Raw genomic sequence first — 19902 nt, 5'->3', positions numbered from 1 at the left:
CAGGAATATAGTGTGAAAGAGAGCTCATCTTTGCCCTCCTCGAGTTCGAAGTCTAGCATGGAAGAACAGTGATAGACCAATTTGCATCAGAACGATACTTCGCTTATTGAACAGAAACAAATAGACCATCAAAATAGTCCCCTCCTAAACTGAATCATTGCTTTGACTGAACAAATTTGTGGAACACTGTGTTCTCAACACAGTACTGGGTACCTCCAGAGGATATGGAGAAGTGCAAGATACAGCACCCGACTTCTAGGGCTCATGTCCAGGTGGTGGATCAGCTGTGCCTACTTATACAGAGCCCTCATTTCTGGATGTGAGCACAGAACACCCAGGAGGACAGGCCCTCCTTCAATGCCAGGCAGCACCTTCCAGCCTAAGATGCTGCCCTGGAGCCACCTTCCCACCCCTACCCTGTCAGGTTTTGGCCAGCAGGCCCTCGGCAAGTATCACCCAGTGCTTGCTACCTGCCAGCCTCATGGGGCTCTAGGGAAGTAGTGAGGTGACTGAAGGAAATACACCGCCTCTGCCTTTGAGAAGCTTAGGGAATATTGGGGGAGACAAATTGAGAGTCATATCAGACTAAATAAGCATTAGCCGGGCTTCCCTGTGGTTAAGAATCAGTGGTTAAGAATCCACCTGCCAATGCAGGGGACACAGGTTTGCGCCCTGGTCCGGGAAGATCCCACATGCTGCGGAGCAACTAAGCTGGTGCACCACAACTACTGAGCCTGCGCTCTAGAGCCCGTGAGCCACAACTACTGAGCCTGCCTACCACAACTACTGAAGCCTGTGTGCCTAGAGCCCGTGCTCCACGCCAGAGAAGCCACCACAATGTGAAGCCCGCTCACCGCAACGAAGAGTAGCCCCCGCTCTCCACAACCTAGAGAAAGCCCATGCGCAGCAACGAAAACCCAACGTAGCCAAAAAAAAAATTAAAAAAAAAAAAGCATTAGCCTGTGTTTCAGACTGGGCACTAGACTAGGAAAGGAGGGGTCACTGTGGCTGAGATTTAGAGGAGGGTTCCGGGAGGAGGCGGGATCTGAAGTGACCCATAAAGTATAGACCAATTTGTTAAGAGTTGCAGAGCCTTCCAGGCAGAGGGAACCACTTGAGCAAAGGATTCATGGGCAGGAATAAGTTGGAGGGAAACAAAGGGGTGGTAGAGGTCAGAGGAGATGCTTGTCTGGGGAAGATTTCTAGGTATTTGTGTCCCTTAACTACCTTTATAGCCCAGAGCCCATTGTGGTGCCCAACTTCTTTTTACCTCCCCAGCAGTTGGAGGCCTCCCTGCGGATGCTCTCTCTCTCTACAGCTTTGCCACCACCAGCCACAGCAGATCAGGTAAGAGGACACCTGGCCGACCTCCTGTTTCCTATAGAGTCATCATCTCTTTCATGAAAGCATACAGAATGCAGAGTGGCCCCGGCCATGCTCCTGGAAAGGCAGCGGCAGTGGTCACTCTCCAAGCTTGTGCTGAGCGTATCCTGTGGGCCCAGCAGTGGGAGGAGCTCGGGAAAAGTGAGGAAGAGCAAATGTGTTAAGAGCAAGGGCATCGTCAGCTGAGATGACAGGTAGAAGAAATAGCACAGAAGTGTAAAAACAGGACTCAGCTAAGAAACACATACTGAGTGCTGTGGGAGCTCCAACTAAGCAAAGATGGGTTTGAATGGAGGAAGCTTCAAACAGGAGGTCCCACCTCGGGAGACTGTGGCAGATGAGTAAGGTCTGGATGAAGAGAGTAACAGAGTGTTAGACCTATTTGTTGTTTACAGAATACCTCATAACCATTCGTCATGCAGCTGAGTTAGGTGGTTGGAACATTGGTGCAAATCCTAGCTGTGCTCTCTTCTGCCTTGACACAGCACCGGACCTTTCTCGCAGGTGGCACGGAAATAATATCTGCTTCTCTGATCATTCAGCATATATTTACTGAGTACCTGTGCTGTATCAGGCATTGTGCTAGGTGCTGAGCATGCAGTAGTAAATAAGGCAAATTCCCTGTCTTAACGGAGTACAAACAGTAAACAAAAAATATTTACAAATTGTGATGAGTCCTAGATGCTCTGAGAAAGAACAGGCTTTCCCTGAGGAGGCAGTGTTTAAGCTGAAAACGATGATCATGGTGGTGCTTGCCAGGTACCCAGCACTGTTTGAAGCACTTTAGGTTAACTCCTTTAATTCAGCAACCTGATGAAGTACATACTTTTATCCCTATTTTAAGATGAGAAAACTGAAGCACAAAGCGATTAAGTAACTTGCCTCACACAGGTAGTTAAGTGGTAGAACCAGAATTAGAACCCAAGCAGTCTGGTTTCAAAATCTGTGTTCCTAACTACTGTGCTGTACTGAGGAGGAGACACAAAGCCCCTGCCTCATGGAGCTTTTATTTTATTTTTAATTCTCCTTTTTATTATTTGGGCACGCAGTTTATAAGAGTAAATGAAATCTTGGAGTAAATTTCTATTGGTTGTACAGTTGCGATGGTTAGGCTCATCTCATCTCACCAACAGTCCAATGAAGACTTTTTTTCTTTTTATTTAATTTTTATCTTAGATTGAAGTATTGTTGATTTAAAATGTTAGTTTCAGGTGTACAGCAAACTGGTTCAGTAATACATATACACATATCCATATTTTTTCAGATTCTTTTCCTGTATAGGTTATTATAGGATATTGAGTAGGGTTCCCTGTGCTATACAGTAGATCCTTATTGATTATCCATTTTGGGTTTTTTTTTTAATATTTATTTGGCTGTGCCTGGTCTTAGTTGTAGCACACAGGATCTTCGTTGCTGCGTGCAGGATCTTTCAGTTGAGGCATGTGGGATCTTTAGTTGCGGCATGTGAGATCTTTAGTTGCGGCATGTGAACTCTTAGTTGTGGCATGTGGGATCTAGTTCCCTGACCAGGGATTGAATCTGGGACCCCTGCATTGGGAGCACAGAGTCTTAGCCACTGGATCACCAGGGAAGTCCCGATTATCCATTTTATATATAGTAGTGTGTGTATGTTAATCCCAAACTCCTAATTTACCCCTCCCCCTGCCACCTTTCCTCTTTGGGAACCATAAATTTGTTTTTGAAGTCTGTGAATCTAATTCTGTTTTATAAATAACTTCATTTGTATTGGTTTTTTTAGATTCCACATGTAAGTGAAATCATATGATATTTGTCTTTGTCTGAGTTACTTCACTTAGTATGATAATCTCTAGGTCCATCCATGTTGCTGCAAATGGCATTATTTCACTCTTTTTTTATGGCTGAGTAATATTCCATTGTATATATGTACCACATCTTCTTTATCCATTCCTCTGTTGATAGACGTTTAGGTTGCTTCCATGTCTTGGCTACACACACACACACACACACACACACACACACACACACACACACACACACACACACACACACACACACACACACACACACACACACACACACACACACACACACCCAGGCGCGCGCACACACACACACACACACACACACACACACACACACCCAGGAGTGGGATTACTGGATCATATGGTAGTTCTATTTTTAGTTTTTTAAGGAGCCTCCATACTGTTCTCCATAGTGGCTGTACCAATTTACATTCCCACCAACATACATTCCCACCAACAGTGTAGGAGGGTTCCCTTTTCTCTACACCCTCGCCAGCATTTGTTGTTTGTAGTCTTCTTGATGATGGCCATCCTGACCGCTGTAAGGTTGATATCTCATTGTGGCTTTGATTTGCATTTCTCTAATAATTAGCCACGTTGAGCATCTTTTCATGTGCTTTTTGGCCATCTGTATGTGTTCTTTGGAGAAATGTCTATTTAGATCTTCTGCCCATTTTTTGATTGGGTTGTTTGGTTTTTTTGATGTTGAGCTGCATGAGCTGTTTGTATATTTTGGATATTAATCCCTTGTCGGTCACTTCATTTGCAAATATTTTCTCCCATTTTGTGGGTTGTCTTTTCGTTTTGTTTATGGTTTCCTTTGCTGTGCAAAAGCTTTTAAGTTTAATTAGGTCCCATTTGTTTATTTTTGTTTTTATTTTCATTACTCTAGGAGGTGGATTGTGGCGCTTTGAAAAAAACAATTTGAGAGAATAATACATGCTATGAGCAAAATGTATTAGCTTATTTGTTAATTATAATATCCAACCCCTATGTAATGCTTACCGTGCACTAGACATTATTCTAAGCATTTTACATGTGTAAACTGATTTAATTCTCCCAAGAATCCAATAAGAGGGGTACTATTGTTATCCCCATTTAATAGATGAGAAAACTGAGGTTCCCATACAGAACTTCCCATACAGACTTACAAGGTATTATAGTTTCTATTCTGTAGAAACTGAGACACATAAAGGTTAAGTAGGCTGTCACCTACCCAGGGTCTCCCAACCAGTATGACTCCAAACTCTGTGCTTTCCGCTGCACCACTTTAAAATCATGACTCTTGGCTTACGGTATATTTTTCTAGCTAATTTGCCTTCTTTATATAGGTTTCATTTTGCAGTTAACGTTTAAACATTTTTTAATGCTCTTCCAGGGCCTACTTTGATGACAGATGGGGTCAGTCCAGAAGTATCCTGGGAGCCTAGGGGTATAGTCCTAAAGAGAAGCCATAAGATGTCTAGTTCTTTTACTGGTTTCCTTCCCCACTTCTCCCCCAGCTTCCCCAGCATCATTTTGAGGACACCTCATTTCTTTGGCACATTGATAAGTGTAAATTCCCACACATCTCAGTTTTTATCAAATTTGTATTCCTGTCCTAGAGGAGGAGAGGTGCCAGTCCCCACCAGAAGCTCTGCATTTCCGTGGCCTTATTTCTACTCTGGTTCAGGTCACCAGTTCATCTCCTTCTACTCTGCATCTTCCCTTGCATGCCCCATGTATTCACGTCAGCACTTATGCTAGGGTAGCAGGGCTGTGTCCAGCACCAAGCACAAGCTTTTGAACAAGACATCTATGATATGAAATACTGAATCTGCGACGTGGCTAAGTGATCTTGGGCAAGTGACTTGACCTTTCTGAGTCTTGGTTTTTTTTAAAGTAACATCAGGCTAATAGAATTCTTACCTAATAAGAGGATGACAAGAATTACCCTAGAGGAAAAACACAGACACTGTTAGTTTCCTTTCCCTCTTCCCCTCCCAGCCAAGTGGGTGAAATGTGAGTGAGATGTGCCTTGTAGGAAGGGAGGTCTGTGAGTCACTGTGTCTGAGCTGTCAGCTCTCAACTGCCAAATGGAACTGCAGTTCCTGCTTTTGTGTTTCTGCCTTCATGATGTGCCAGCTCCTGGGGGGACTTATTATCTTTGATCTATTAAACATAAGATACAAAGGGTGGGAGAGGGATGTAATAATGTTTACTTCAGTTAAAGGGCAAGTCTAGTTTTGAGAAGATAAAGTCTCATACACTTTGTAGCCTTTTCTCTTTCTTGCCCACAGCAAAACTCCATTGTTTGTCTGCTGCTCTCAGGAACAGCTCCCTCTTCAGGACCTTATTCGGGGTCCTAGTTAGGGTAGACAGTCATCACAGTTCACCCGAGCTGTCTCATTTTCAGCATTGAAAGTCTCACGATCCAGGAAACATCAGGGTGTTCGTCGTCCTCACTGATGATGAGCCTTTCTCACTACTTGATGTGTTTGTAGCAGCACGTTTTCTGCAACTTATGCTCTTGGCTTCATTCCTTCTTCACATCCTGGTCTCAGTTTATTACCATTTCCTTTCAGCATGAAGAACTTCCTTTAGAATTTCATGTAGTGCAGACCTACTGGGAGCTGATGCTCTCAGCTTCAATTGGCTGAAATGTATTTTGCCTTCATTTTTCAAAGATACTTTTTCACTGGATATAGAATTCTAACTTGAATTGTGTTTGTTTTAGCATTTTATTTATTCATTCATTCATTCATTCATTCATTTTTAATTTGGGGCACGCCATGCAGCTTGTGGGATCTTAGTTCCCCGACCAGGGATTGAACCCTGGCCCTCAGCAATGAAAGCTCCACATCCTAACTACTGGACGGCCAGGGTATTACCTGTTTTAGCATTTTAGAACTATCACTCCACATTCTACTGACCTCCATTGTTTCTGATGAGAAGCAGCTATCATCCTTATTGTTGTTGCCCGGAATGTTATGTGACCTTTGTTCTTTGGCTACTTTTAAGATTTTTTTCTTTGGTTTTCAACAGTTTGACTACGATGTTCACAGTTGCAGAGGCTGGGAATAGGATGGGGGAGGAAGAGCACATAGGTCTATTCAACAGTATTAACAATGCTTTAGTTCTTAGGTTGGGTTGTGGGTTTATTGATGTTCATTTTTATCATGCTTCATAATTTAAATATGTTAGTATTCTTTGGTATATTACACCATGAAATCACAAAATCGTATGTAATTTAAATTGTAAGAATGATTGAATGGTGACAAAATGGAGACACCAAGTCCTTCCATAGATTTGGCTGTGAATATGGATCAGAAGTATAGGATAGCGGGTGGGGTAGCATCTGAGATAAGGTAAGTTTTTCTGGTTTTTTGTTTTGTTTTTTTTTTATTTGGGAAAGGCTTCAGCTTTTTCTGTACAGCAGTGCAGTGACCAGTAGAGAAAAGAAGAAGGGGAAGATGCAGGAGAGGGAGAGAATAGAAAGACTAGTCCCTGGATCCAGAGCACATGTGGAGATATTAGCCTGTTGAGAAGAAAAAGAAAACTCACCCTATAGCATACAAGCATACAGGCAGAGAAGATAGGTGCTAAAGCAGGTAGGATTAGATTTGGTGATAGAGTTTCCCATTTGATGGAAGCTTCTATTTTCTCTTATGTCCATTTATTTATTTATTTATTTTGGCCATGCCATTTGGCATTCGATATCCTAGTTGCCCGACCAGGGATCGAACCCACACCCCTGGCATTGGAAGCACAGAGTCCTAACCACTGGACTGCCAGGGAAGTCCCTGTTTTCTCTTCTGTCTTCTATTTGTGGTTATGTTTCAGGCACAGTCAACAGCTCAAAGTGAGAGGTGGGCAGGGGAGGGCAGGAGCCTTTTCCTGTACCCCCAACTTGAGGATTCCATCTATTTTGCCTCTTCCTAAGGCTCTGAAGGCTGAAGAGGAGCATTTTGAGAGGCTGACTCTTCTCACCCAGTGTCCTGGGACAGCTATACTTAGCTCACCTGGCTCCACCACAAGATCTAAGGGAAGGCCTAATCCTTCAACCACACTGAAAAATGCACCTGAACCCAGGAACCTCCCAGACAGTCTCCATTTCTAGCATTTGTGAAACAGGTGTTTTCCCCTTTTCCCCACAGTATAGTGGATACAGTTCTCTGTGTGAACTTCGTCAAGTCTTCTGATTTTTCTGAGTCTGTGTCATCTGTCAGATGGGGTGATCAGGCCTCAAAGCATGGTTGCACTGAAGAGCACCAGGTGTCACACAGATAGGGTATAGAGGCCAGCTCTCAGCCCCCCTTCCTCATGACTGTTTCATCTTCTGGTTGTCACCTCTTCAAGAAGCAAAGGAGGGAGGAGGATGGCGGGTCTAGCAGGACCATTGAACAGCCATCCAGTGGCACCTTTGAAATTCCTTATGAATCAGTCAGGTTCTGCTGCCTCTGCTTTCTCTTTCCTCTTTGTGATAAAGTAACTCTTCAGTGGGACAGCTCCCTAGTTTTATGTATAGTTACTTCTGATTCTGTTTGCTTAGCTGCCAGGGGCAAACTAGTTTTATCAACTTCTCTAAAAGGGGAGGTCGAGGATGAGATAGCACTAATGTACATGTTGTTTTCCCCAGACTTACGTCTTCTGCTCTTGTAGATGTTTCTTTGGGGAAATTTCAACCACTTCAATTATTTCAGTTATTATTACAGTTTGATGACTCTCAAATCCTTATCTTCAGTCCAGACTTCTCTGCCATGCTGCAGACACACATGGATCCACCTACATCCTAGAAGCCTTTACTTGATGTTACAAACAATTCAGCACATCCAGACCTTGAGCTTGTCATCTTCCTTTGCACACCCCCTCTACCGCCAGCGTTCCTTATCTCAGTAAACACGACCACGGTCGTGTAGTTACCCCTGCCAGAGCATGTGTGTCGTCTTCCCCTCCTCCTACACCTTTATCCCCCACAACCCACCATCACCAAGGCCTGTGAATTCTGTCCCCTAAATATCTTTGAATCCACTCACTTCTCACCATTTCATTATCTAGCCCCAGTTGTTTCCCCCATAGCTGTTTCTAACTACTCTTACTCACAGCCACACTTTCCCACCACCATGTGTCTCCATACTGAAGCCAGTGTGATTGGCCACTGTAATCTGACTCTTACCCCACTCTACCACCGGAGGAGGGAGGGACTCTTCAAGGTTGTCAAAATCCAAAAAAAAACCCTCCATATTCCTAAACCAGTTATTAAATCTGAGTGCCCAGTTTCTTTGATCTCTCAGCGGCATGTGACACAGTTGATCTCTCTCCTGTAAACATTTTCTTCACTTGTTTCTAAGGCATCAGTGCTTCTTGGTTCTCTTCTTCCCTTGGTGGCAGCTCCTGCTCAGCCGCCTTTGCTGGTTCTCCTTCATTTCCCCTACTTGTTAATAGGGGTGACCAGGGTGTGGTCTTTAGACTTCTCTATTTACACTTACTTTCTAGATGATCCTGTCTGATCTCAAGGCTTTAAATCCCCTCTATATGCCGAAGACTCATAATGATTATCTTAGCCCAGACCTCTCCTCTAACTCTAGGCTCGTATGTCCAGCTGCCTACTCAATATATCCAAACTCAACTCCAGATTTCATTCCTCAGCTCTGTTCCTTGGTCTTCTCCATCTCAGTTAATAGATATTCTATCCTTCTAGTTTAGTTGTTCCTGCCAAAACCCTTGGAATCCTCTCTGATGCCTTGATTTCCAATCCACCAGGAAATTCTGGCAGCTCTACCTCTAAATTCAGATCCATCCACTGCTCACCACTCCCACCACTACCTGGTCTAAACTGTCATCATCTCTCGCCTAGATTGTTGCAGGAGCCTCCAAACTTGCCTTTCTGCTTTTACCCTTGCCCCCATTCCCCATATAGTATCCTGTTAAGTTTTTAAGACGTTAAGTAAATCATCAATAAATCATGTGACTTCTCCACTCAGAACCCTCCAGTAACTTACCATCGATGACTAGGAGAGCCCGAGGTGGGTCTGAGGACAGGCAGGCCAGAGAGTAGGAAAGTAGTTTGGGCCTCAAACTTGAAATGTACATCTTTCAGCAAATTACAAAGCCAATAGTCCTGAGCTAGGTGCAGAAGTAGACAGAGAAGGAGCTGTGGTCCCCTCCCCCGCCAAAGCTTACAGTTCCCCAGGGGACTAAGCTTTATATGTAAGTTCCACCAACTCCACCAAGCGCCCGTCGTGCTTAAAGTGCTAGACGTGGTGCCATGGACCCTCTTCAGGGAGGTCACAGTTCCTTGAGAGGCACTGGCCACCAAACCACTCACTAACTTTCTCAAATGACATTAGCCTATATTAGCACTTAAGTAAAACAAAACAAAGAGAATGCGTACAGGGAAAGGAAGAGAGAGCCATGTACGGTGGCATGAGTAGAATTCAGCAAAGATGAAGGAAAGGCTTTGAAGGCTGTGGATTTGGAGAAAAGAAACCTTTCAGAGAATCAACAGAATGTGGTAACTGGGAAGTACAAACAGGATGTGCTAGAGAGGAGGTCAGAGCTGGGGAGAGATCAGCCTGGACCAAAGCAGTCAGGATAGGAATCAGAAGTAAAGAGCAAGAATCAACCTGTCATCTGAGCTCCTGGACTAACCACAGGCCTGGAGCCAGATGCTACTGTTCATGAGGAGTGTGTGTAGGAGGCAGGAGGTCGGCAACAAGGCCAGGCACAAGTGTCCCCTTGAAAGCCTTGAGTTGTCCAACTCCCACCCCACCCTAGAGTTCTCACCTCCACTTGGCCAGACCACAGTGTTTCAGACATCATCGGGATTGAGGTGCTCCAGGCAGCTGGGGAGCTGAGTCAACAAACCTGGTTTCTTTTTTTTCTTTTTTTTTTTATGGCTGCGTTCGGTCTTCATTGCAGCGCGCGGGCTTTCTCTAGTTGCGGTGAGTGGGGGCCCTTCTCATTGCAGTGTGCGGGCTTCTCATTGCAGTGGCTTCTCTCATTGCAGAGCACGGGCTCTAGGCGCACGGGCTTCATTAGTAGTGGCGCACAGGCTTAGTTGCTCCGTGGCATGTGGGATCTTCCCGGACCAGGGCTCGAACCTGTGTCCCTTGCATTGGCAGGCGGATTCTTAACCACTGTGCCACCAGGGAAGCCCAAACCTGGTTTCTTGCCCTGGCTCTGCTTCTGGCCTTCTGAGGTACTGAACAAGGTCTGAGGAGGCAACACGGACGTAATTTGTGGCTATACGTCCCTCTTCTCTCCTACCAGGCAGTTTTGTATAGCGGTTAGGCACATGGCCTCTGAATCCAGACAGCCTAAGTTCAGAGCTCAGTTTTGCCACTTTCTAGCTGTGTAACCTTGTGCAAGTTACCTACCTTTTCTGTGCTTCAGTTCCTTTATCTGAAAAATGGGTGAAACAGTACCTGCCTACTAGAGCTTGTATAGGGTTAACCGAGTAAGATGTTAAGTACTTAGAGCAGTTTTTAGCACATGACATAGTAGGAACTATATGAATGTTAACTATTGTTATTTTTATCATCATTATTATTGAGACAACTTCCCCTCTTGTGCTGTTACATTCTGGGGGGACTAGTAGGGATAGGGACATCATCAAAAGCTTAGCACCAGGCGCAGGGAGCCGCAGGGACCCGCAGGGACCTGGGAAGTTAGACCCCACAGGGCAGCCCCAGGAGGATGGAGAGCATTGCTCAGGGCCCTAGCAGTTGATTGTGTGCTCAGTTCAGACCCTGAGTTAGAGACCCAGGATGACCCACTGCCCCCACCTAAAGGTGGTAGAGCCCTAGCCTCAGAAGTCCGTGGCCTGCCTGCCTTTGAGTCCTGAGGCTGCTTCTTTTCTCCCAGGAGCCCAAAGAATTCTTCTGTCTCTTGGTTTCCCTTCCCCAAGCCCAGAGCCATCTAAGAGAAACACAGTCTTGGTAGAGGAGCCCAGTCCTCCATAAAATCACCAGACCAGATGTTTGGAGTCCAAGAGAAGTTCCTGAGCCTGGTGTCCTCTTCTCACCCTGTGGTCCAGGCCTGATGGCTGAGCTGCCCATCGTGGGGCAAGAAGCCCTGACCTGTTACCTCACCTCTTTTAGCTACCAAGTCCCTAGCCCACTGCAGAGACCCAGGAGGAGTCCCAAAGGTCAAAGAGCTTCTGATTCAGGCCACACAAAGCTTTGAGGAGGAGATGAGCTCTCTGGCCAAGGGTGTACAGAAGTCAGGGGAAGCAGCCAGAATTGGCTGGTGCCCACCTTGGCCCAGATGCAGTTTGGCCGGCACCGCGAGGGAAAGGGCCTGCGGGTCTGCTGGGCAGGTGCTAGGCTCAAGTTGCCTGAGCGCTGAGGCCAGAGTCTGGGAGGAGCCAGGAGTTCCAAGAGTGTCACTTTAACCCTTCCCTCTCACTGGCAGGGAGTGGGTTCAGAAGGTTGAAGAGTCTTGATCTAGTCTGGCGTCTTCACGGTGCAGGCTGGGAGACTGAGGCCCGGGCTGAGGGGTGACACAGGCCCTGCGGAATAGGCCGGTTGTCAGGGAAGCCTTCTCGGAGGAAGGCAAGGGAGGCATCGGAGGGTGGGGAGGAACAGAGGCAGCATGTAGGTAGTGAGAACCACATGACCAGAACTCTGAGGCAGGAATGGAGGGTGAGCTCAGAGCGTGGAGCCCAGCCACACTGCAGCTGGGCTAGGTGGTCAGATTTAGGATTGGCCTCTCAAGGCTGGGCACCTGGTCTGCGAGTCTTGTCCTCGCTTCCCCCCTGCTCTTAGTTGCAGCTGCTGAGTTTGCTACTCTCTTTAGCACAGGGAAGTCCTAGTCCCAGCCTTTGGAGAGGACTCTGGAAGGGGAAGGCAGCCAGCCAGCCAAGTAGGTGAAAGTTGAACAAGGCAGGCGGCTCTAGGGAGCCTCACTCATCTCTGAAGCAGCAATCTGTTGGCAGCCCTATCCTAGCCAGCCAGAACCAGCTGGCTGTTTACTTTCTGTTTTCAGCTCTTTGGAAAGTTTTGCTTCCAGCCCCTGAGGCAGTGTTTATGTCATTGTAAGGGATCTGCTCTGGGGAAGAAAACAAAACTTCAGACCTGATGCCAGGCCCAGGGGCTCAACAGGTGGGGGGCAATGGTAGGGGGAGAGTATGGCCAGTCCTGGCCTAGCCCTGGGCATCACTCTGGGGGTGCTGTACCCCACTTCTGCTCCAGCTGAAGTGAGGTCTCGGAACAGCAGGGCTTCATTTTGCTCTCCGCAGCTGGTGTCTCCAGCTTATTTAGCCCCTGTGCTTTTGTATCTGGCCAGAGCCTTGGTCACATCTGAATTGTATTTCAGCTTCACGGTAGACCTGGGGCAAAGAGGCAAACAAGTTCTCAGCTCCACTTGGTAATGAAGATACTGAGACCCAGAGAGACAAAGTGTCCTGGCCTCAAGCAAGTGGGGCAGTTGGGCTGGGCCACAGACCAGTGTTCCTTCCACTCCACCCCACTGCCTCCCCTCTGAGAAAGTCCCAGGGACACCCAGAAGCAGGGGTAAATGGGGGTGCCTGCACCTACCACCCTCCTGGAAACATGTGGTCTATGTAGGGATATCCATCTGGGGACTAGATGGAGGGAACCCAGAACACAGTGGCTTGAATCAGCTCACATTTCAAGGCCAAAGAAGAGGGCTGGAGCCTCCTGAGAGAGTGTTTGGAGAAGATGCTATCACAGGGAGCTGGCCAAAGAGGGAGCCATGGGCCGGGGTAAGTCCCTGGGTTACAGGGTGCCTCCTCCTGTATTACCTGCTCATCCTGATCTGTTTTCAGATAAGGAAACCAAGGCCGAGAGGAAGTGACTTGCCCAAAGCCACTTGGCTAAGAAGTGGTAGAGCCAGGACTAGAGCCACTCCCCCACCAGGGTTAGCCTCTTGGTGTGAGGAACCCCTGGAAGCCCTATATTCTCCTGCCACCACTGCTCCTTACTCCTCCCCTGATGCTTTATTTTCTCCCTGCTGGAGTTCTGCCTTTGACATTGAAGGCTCCTTTGAGACGTCTGTCTCAAACAATAGGCCGAGAAGCCTGGGTGTCCAGGTGCCCAGAAAAGAGCAGGTCCCCATATTTGGAAGTGGGAGAAGTTAATAGGAGAGCTGGATGGATTTAAAGGGACAATCAGAGCCCCTCATATACTGCCAGGCTTAACACCCAGACCACAGTAAAGCCTGTTCTGTCCTTCACCCCAGGACAGGGGTCAGCCCCACGCCCCCCGATCATTGGAAAGTCCAAGAGGAATATGGTCAGTTCCTCCCCAGACATTCAGGAACTTGAGCCCCTCCCTTGCTGGGTTTGTCTTCCGCTCTCCATACCTGCAGTCAACCAGTCCCATCCCCCTGGCTTTCCCAGCAAATAAATTCCTTCTCCGCACCTTTGCTCAGTCTAAGACTCTACCTGGAATATCCTCTCTCATACTCTTTGTTCAGATTCCACCTTCATGTTTCAAGTCCGTCTTCTTGAAAGTACCCTTCCAGGGACTTCACCCCACGTATGACACCCACTGTCCAGACTCCAAGGCCCCTGCAGCCCCTCAGTCTGATGGTCGTGCTTCCATGTGGGCTCCTCCTGCCTCCCCAGGGAGGCTGAGGCTCCTCAAACCATAAGCTATGGTGACAGTTTGCTGGTGCCCCCAGAGCTCCAGCAGGAGCATGGAAGTATTTTCAGAGGAGTGGTGGGTACATGGAGGGGTGTCCCTGCGTGGGCAGCTACACCTCTGCCCAGCCCCGCCAAGGCTGTATGTCTCGGGATAGCAACCCTGACGAAGAAAGAGACTTTACTACTAGTCAAGATGTTTTTTAGACCCTTTTGAGGTCAACAAAAGCCACATGCTGCTGGCCTTCCACAGCTCTGCCCTGCCCAGTACACAGAGCCAAACCCCGTCCTGTCCCCGGGCCTGGGCCATGCAGGTAAGGCCCCCTAGGTGGCTGGGCCCAGGTGTGGGTACTGCGAGGTTGGCTGTGGCTGGTTCACAGATGTCAGCCCAGCTAGCAGGTGCAGGCCTGTGCTCATGCTGCCCCTGCAGTGCGGTGACCTCACCCCACACACAGCTCTGCTGAAACCCTGCGCATCTCAGATCCCACCTCTGTGTGAAGCCGCCCTTTCTGAATGAATTGCTCTTTCTCTGTGCTCCCGGGCTCTAAGCTTCCTCTTTGGGATTGCTGGGTAGGTCAGCATTCATCTCCCCTCTAGCTTGAGCAATCACTGGTTCTGGAATGAATGAAAGAATGACTGAATGAGATATTTGCTGCAAGAGGCAGTCTCCTCCCCAATTAATTTAAGCCTCTGGTCACCGTGGCTTGACCCATTCACTGGTCTATCAGCTACCAAGCTCCCATCTTGGACCTGTCTCAGTGGGAGTCACAAGCATCAGAGACAGGCCATGCCCTGCAGGAGCATCCAGTCTGGAGGGAGAGGGCCTCAGGCAGTGGCTGGGTGGCTGGCCTCCCCAGCCTGAGGCATTATGGGGTGCAGGTGCCTCCCATGTTTTGAAAGGAAGAACAAAAACACCAGCACAGGGTGGGTTTCCTTTCTCCCCTTTTAGCCTAGGCCTGCCTGGAAGATGGGGGAGCTGTATGTACTCACCTCTGCTGGGCATGTCCAGCCCCTAGCTCCGCTTTGCTCTTGGTTCTCCAGCAAAGAGAACCTGCCTGTGGGCTGTCAGCGCTGAGAGCTTGTCAGGTTGTATGCACTCCCTTGGCATTTAGAATTCCAGATTGGCAGGGACCCTCAAGGTTGCCTGACTTCCATTCCCCCTATCACTTCCTGGCTACTATTCTAATTCTTTGAATAGCTCTCTCTGTCTCCCCAGTTTAACTCTGAGCTATGGAGATTGAGAACTGTTCATCTCTATCTCCCTCTCACAGTAGGCAGTAAGAAGGTTAAAGAAGTGAAGGAAAGAAGGAATTACTGAATATTGCTGATCCCACAAGCAACTCTACTCCCACAAGCAATGGGCCACAGTTTCCCATTAGCAGAATTACTAAGGGGCAGGGAAGTAGTCTTAATCTCTAGGGTCTCCACCAAGCTGATTCCTGGGGTATAGGGAGTGGTGCGTGTGCTTTCAGTATTTGGGGACAGGCTGCACGCTGTGGAGTCAGCCACGTTTGCCTGTCGGGGCAACTCCCATGTCCTTTCAGCACTGCCTCTTCCTCTACCAGGCCTCCACCTCTTCCCTGGGGCCTTGCTGTCAGCCACCTGCCTGGGGTGGCTTTCCTGTATCCTTTGAGCTCCTTCAGGGCAGGAACCTGGCACAGAGTAAGCACAGAAACAAGCAAACAAAAGGGTTAGAGGAGCAAATGGGTGAGTCATAGAGGAGTCCAAGGACCATGACATCATAACCCAAATGCACACACCTTCAAGGGGAAATTCGTGATACCCAGTCAGCCCAAGACCGGGAGATGTTTGGTAGCAGGGCTGTGGGTATGTGCTTCATGACACCTGGCAGCTCCAGGAACTCCCCAGGGCCATACAGATAGTGTATTTTTCACCAGCATCTTCTCCCTGGCAGGGTCACACATGGGACAGTCATGCTTCGAGGACAAATGACTTGTCTAGACACATGCAGCAAGAGAAGGAATGTCCTGGAGGAGACTGCCCCTCCTTCTCCAGAGGCATAGAAGGAGTCTGAACAGGGGTTTACATCTTAGGTCTGCTACTTGGAGCTGTGGGACCTTGAGTTTATTTCACCTGAACTTTAGTTGCCTCATCCATGACATGGGAACCAACCTATGGGGTCGAGGCGAGGGTTAAACACACTCAGGTATGTAAAGTGCTTTGTAAATCAGTCAGCTCTATACCAGTATTAGTCAAAGGACCAAAAGACGAGAAGAGTCAGAGTCATCTTTAGGCAGTGCCATGTGCGCAGTGCTAACCTAGCTGACCTCCTCTTCTCCAGGGCAAGAGCGAGACCACCGGGGGAGCCCTGTCCCAAAAGCCTTGTCGTCCCAGACCTAACTCGCTGCCTCCCAGCCTGTCTGAGGAAGAAACTCGCAGGATTGCACGAATATTTTCTTCCCGCTACTCCCAGAAAGACTAATGCAGCCCAAGATACTGAGGGAAGGACCACCCACCCACTCACCCTCAGCCTTGTCTGGCCTCCCTCAGGGCTGTGAAAGCCCTGAAGCCACCACCAGCCTTGTCCCTGGACACCAGTCAGCCCAGACTAGAGGAGCATCACAGACCAGCCCAGTGTCCACCTGCCAGGACTTCAGCTTCCTCCTCGGATGGTGAGGCAAAGGCTAGAAATGGTGGATTCCAGTGCCCAAGTGGCCCACCCGTCTTTTGACCAAGGGACCCAAGGGACCCAAGCGGGCATCTTTCGGCTGGGAAACTCCTCCCAGTGTCCTTGACCAGAGCCTCCTGCTGACAGGAGCCTACCCTCTGCCTGAATATGATAGGCCCTTTTGCCTTAAAGGGGTTGGGGAGGGTGGGTGGAGATTTTGTGCCTCGTGCATAGCCAGGGAAATCCTGGGGCTGACCTCCAGTTCATTTGCTTGGGAATAAGGGTATTTTATAGATAAAATTATTTTTATGCTGTGTTGAAATAATCAGTAGGAGAGGAGGGGGAAATTATCTCCTTCAAACTTTTTATCTGATTGTCTGAAACTCTAACCATGCTTTTAACTTATTGTTTTTACCCAGCTCTGAAGGTCATTGTCCCTGCCTGTGTTTGAATAAAATCATACTGGTATTTGTATTCTGTGCACAAGTGTTTCCCGGGTTGGCCACTGGACTGCAGTGTCAGAAATTTGCCTGTGCTCTGACAGCCAGAGAGAAAGCTTTGCAACCATACAATCTCTTGGAGAAGCTCATCTGGAACGGGGGGTCCAGGGTCACCATGAGACTTCTGACTCCTCCAAAGATTAGGTTGATGCAGATTAGGGTGCCACCTAGTATTTCCTTTGCTGGTACCTCAGATCTATCAGCACAGTAATGGGGCTCATGGCACAGGCCCGCTCAGAATGCCCCATCTCTCTGGGATGAGTACATAGCTCTGGCTTAGACTGTCAGATTCCAAACATTCGAGCAGCTACCATAGAAAGGGCCTGTGGGGGCATTAGAAGGGGGCAGAAATGTGCAGAGTGGCTGGGAGGGAACTACCTGGAGGGCCCTGCTTTCCACCCCCAAGCATAGGTCATCTCAGTCCTCAGAACAACTCTATAACCCACATCTTATGATTCCCGTCTTATAGTTAAACTGAAGCTCAACGAAGTTAAGTGACTTGCCTCTGTTCCTGTACTTAGGAAGCAGATCACACAAGACACCTCCAAACATGTCATAAGGCTTCTGTGCCCAGGATACAGCCAGTTAAGTGCTTTGAATTCGGGGAGTTCATGGAGGAAACCATGTGGGCTGGAGCAGTCAGAGAAGGCTTCCTTGAAGAGCTAAGTCTGGGGGTGAGACCAGGGAGGAACCAGCAGGGCATGCGGGCCACGGTCCAGCTGGGGAGAGAGCAGAGACGGTCCGGCTCTGCCACTTCCCGATAGGTCCCCTCCGGCTTGACTGCGCAAGCCTCTATCTGTCTGAGCCTCTGTTGGCTCATCTGTAAAGCAAGATAACAAGCCCAGCTTCACTGGGTTGTTGAGAAGATTAAATGAGATGACGTTTGTGAAAGTGCTTTGCCAGCAATTGGCACTTAGGAAGCATAGGAAATGTCAGCCCCACCCACCCCTCCCCCACTGACCCGGAGCAAGTCAGTAGATAGGCAGGCTCACCACTAACTGTGAGGCAGGACATGCGCCAGAGGGTACAGGGTGATGCAGGGTGCCCCCCTCATCGGTCAAGTGCACTCAGACCAGCATGTCCCCCTTCATCTGTTTGTCTCGGCTCCCTAACCTTCGGCCTGCCAGCTCACCTCCTCCCCAGTGTCTCCCTCTCAGCTCACCAGCCGCCTGTCTGCCAGGAGCTTTCAAGGCCCAGGTCTCCGCCTCCCTTGAGGCCACAGAGAAGCTAGGGGCCCAGGCCTGAGGGGTTACGCCTCAGGTGAAGAATTTTCCTTCCCAATCCTGCTCCAGCTCCTGTAAATAACTTGATGGGGTCGAGTTAGGATAAGGACATGCATGACTCCTACCCAGGCTGAGGGCGGCCTCTGATAACACAGAGGCACCCTGAGGGTCTGAAAACCTCCCCCTACACTTACAGAGTGTGTTATTTACCAGTGGCTTCTCCCCAGAAGTTGGATCTATTTTGCAGTAACAGCTCAGACGAGAAACGCCCTGCCAAGCATGCAGCACCGGCTAAGGGCATGAGGTACATGTTTGTTCCACCACCACCAACAGAACTAGCCAGCGTCTCCCTACTTCCCTTTCAGCACTCCCTCCACAGAGCCCTGAAAATGGGTGCTTCTCATCACCCAGAGGTTGGCTGATCGCAGCCTGTGGCAGCCAGCTTTGGAACTTCTAGCACAGACTGGATTCTGGGGACACGGAGCCAAAGCAGACAGACCTGGCCCTGCCCTCGAAGAGCTCCCAGGCCCACGTGAGCTAAGCTGCCCTCCCTCTGGGTCTCTCCAGGGCCCACCGCCCCTTTGTTTGGGTTCCGACTATTTACCCCTCCCCACCTCCCGGCTGCAATTCACCCACCACCTCCAGACTGCCATTTTCAGCTGGAGCCAAGAACCTACTTCCAGAACGCTCCCCACCTCAGCAGCCCTAGCAGCCCCTTCCCTTCATAGGACTAACCCAACTGCCTGTTCTGCTGACACTGGGGCAGGGACTGCTCCAAGGAGGACCTTTGCACTTGAGTGTCTGGACTTGTGACCATGGCCATGGCTCTGTGCCCAAGTCTAGCAGTGGCCTCTGCTCCTCTGCCCCACCCAGTCACCTCCCTTCCCTTCCCACCTCTCTTCTTCTCTCCTCCCCTGCCCCCTGCCCCTCCCTCCTCTCTACTCAGTCACCTGGATCCCAGGTTCAGATTCGCCCACCCCTTACCCTCCGTGTCTACCAACGGGGCCTCAGCGGCTGCTGCGAGGAACCCTTCCCGCCCCACCCCTCACACCCTCCCCAGAGCCCTTTGGCTTCAGGCGTGTCCATGCTGAAGCCCCCAAGTGTCATATCACAGAGAACAGTGTCATATCATGGAGAACAGATGGGCCCAAAGTACATTACAGTTTGCTGGCTGGAAGTCAGGCCCTGCCAAGAATTGCGACCTGGGTGAGTCACTGTCCCTCCCTAAGACTCTGTTTTCCCCTCTGCAACCTAAGCATTAAAATGCATGGATCCTCAGCCATAGAAAGGAGTGAAGTGCTGACACGTGCTCCAACATGGATGAACTTGGAAAACACTGCTAAGTCAGAGGCCAGTCACAAGAGGTCACATATTGTGTGGTTCTATTTATACAAAATGTTCAGAATCAGCAAATCTATAGAGACAAAGTAGATTAGTGATTGCCTGGGGTTGTGGGGAGGGGAGAAAGGAAGTGACACTGTTGATGTGTACGGGGATATTGGGGAGGGTAATGAAAGTGTTCTAAAACTGATGGTTGCATAACTGTGAATACGCTAAAAACCGTTGAATCGTACCAGTTATATAAGTAAATTGTATGGTATGGGAATTATATCTCAATAAAGCTATTTAAAAAAAAAAAACTTAGACTCCTAATTGTACCTACCTCATAGTGTTGTGAAGAGATAGAAATAATGTATGTAAAGTTTCTAGCACGTGGTAGGCACCAAGAAGTGAGTTATCATCATTGTTACTATTAAGAGGAGGCCCAGGAGAGCCCTGCCCAGACTATCATGGAAGC

At 48.7% G+C, this 19902-nt stretch overlaps 1 protein-coding gene across 1 annotated transcript in view; it reads left to right on the top strand.

The window, feature by feature from the left end:
- C2CD3 (C2 domain containing 3 centriole elongation regulator) overlaps positions 1-16855 on the top strand; it is a 128636-nt gene extending 111781 nt beyond the window's left edge. The window contains exons 32-33 of the mRNA XM_060159983.1: positions 1236-1347; positions 16055-16855. Of these exons, the coding sequence (XP_060015966.1) occupies positions 1236-1347; positions 16055-16195 (253 nt within the window). The 3' untranslated portion in view covers positions 16196-16855. The remainder of the gene's footprint in view (positions 1-1235; positions 1348-16054) is intronic.
- Positions 16856-19902: the final 3047 nt, after the last annotated feature.

The sequence above is a fragment of the Lagenorhynchus albirostris genome, chromosome 9, assembly GCF_949774975.1.
Source record: "Lagenorhynchus albirostris chromosome 9, mLagAlb1.1, whole genome shotgun sequence".
Lineage (NCBI taxonomy): Eukaryota > Metazoa > Chordata > Mammalia > Artiodactyla > Delphinidae > Lagenorhynchus > Lagenorhynchus albirostris.
Note: the sequence above shows the minus strand (reverse complement) of the source record. Positions and strands in the feature narration are given on the sequence as shown.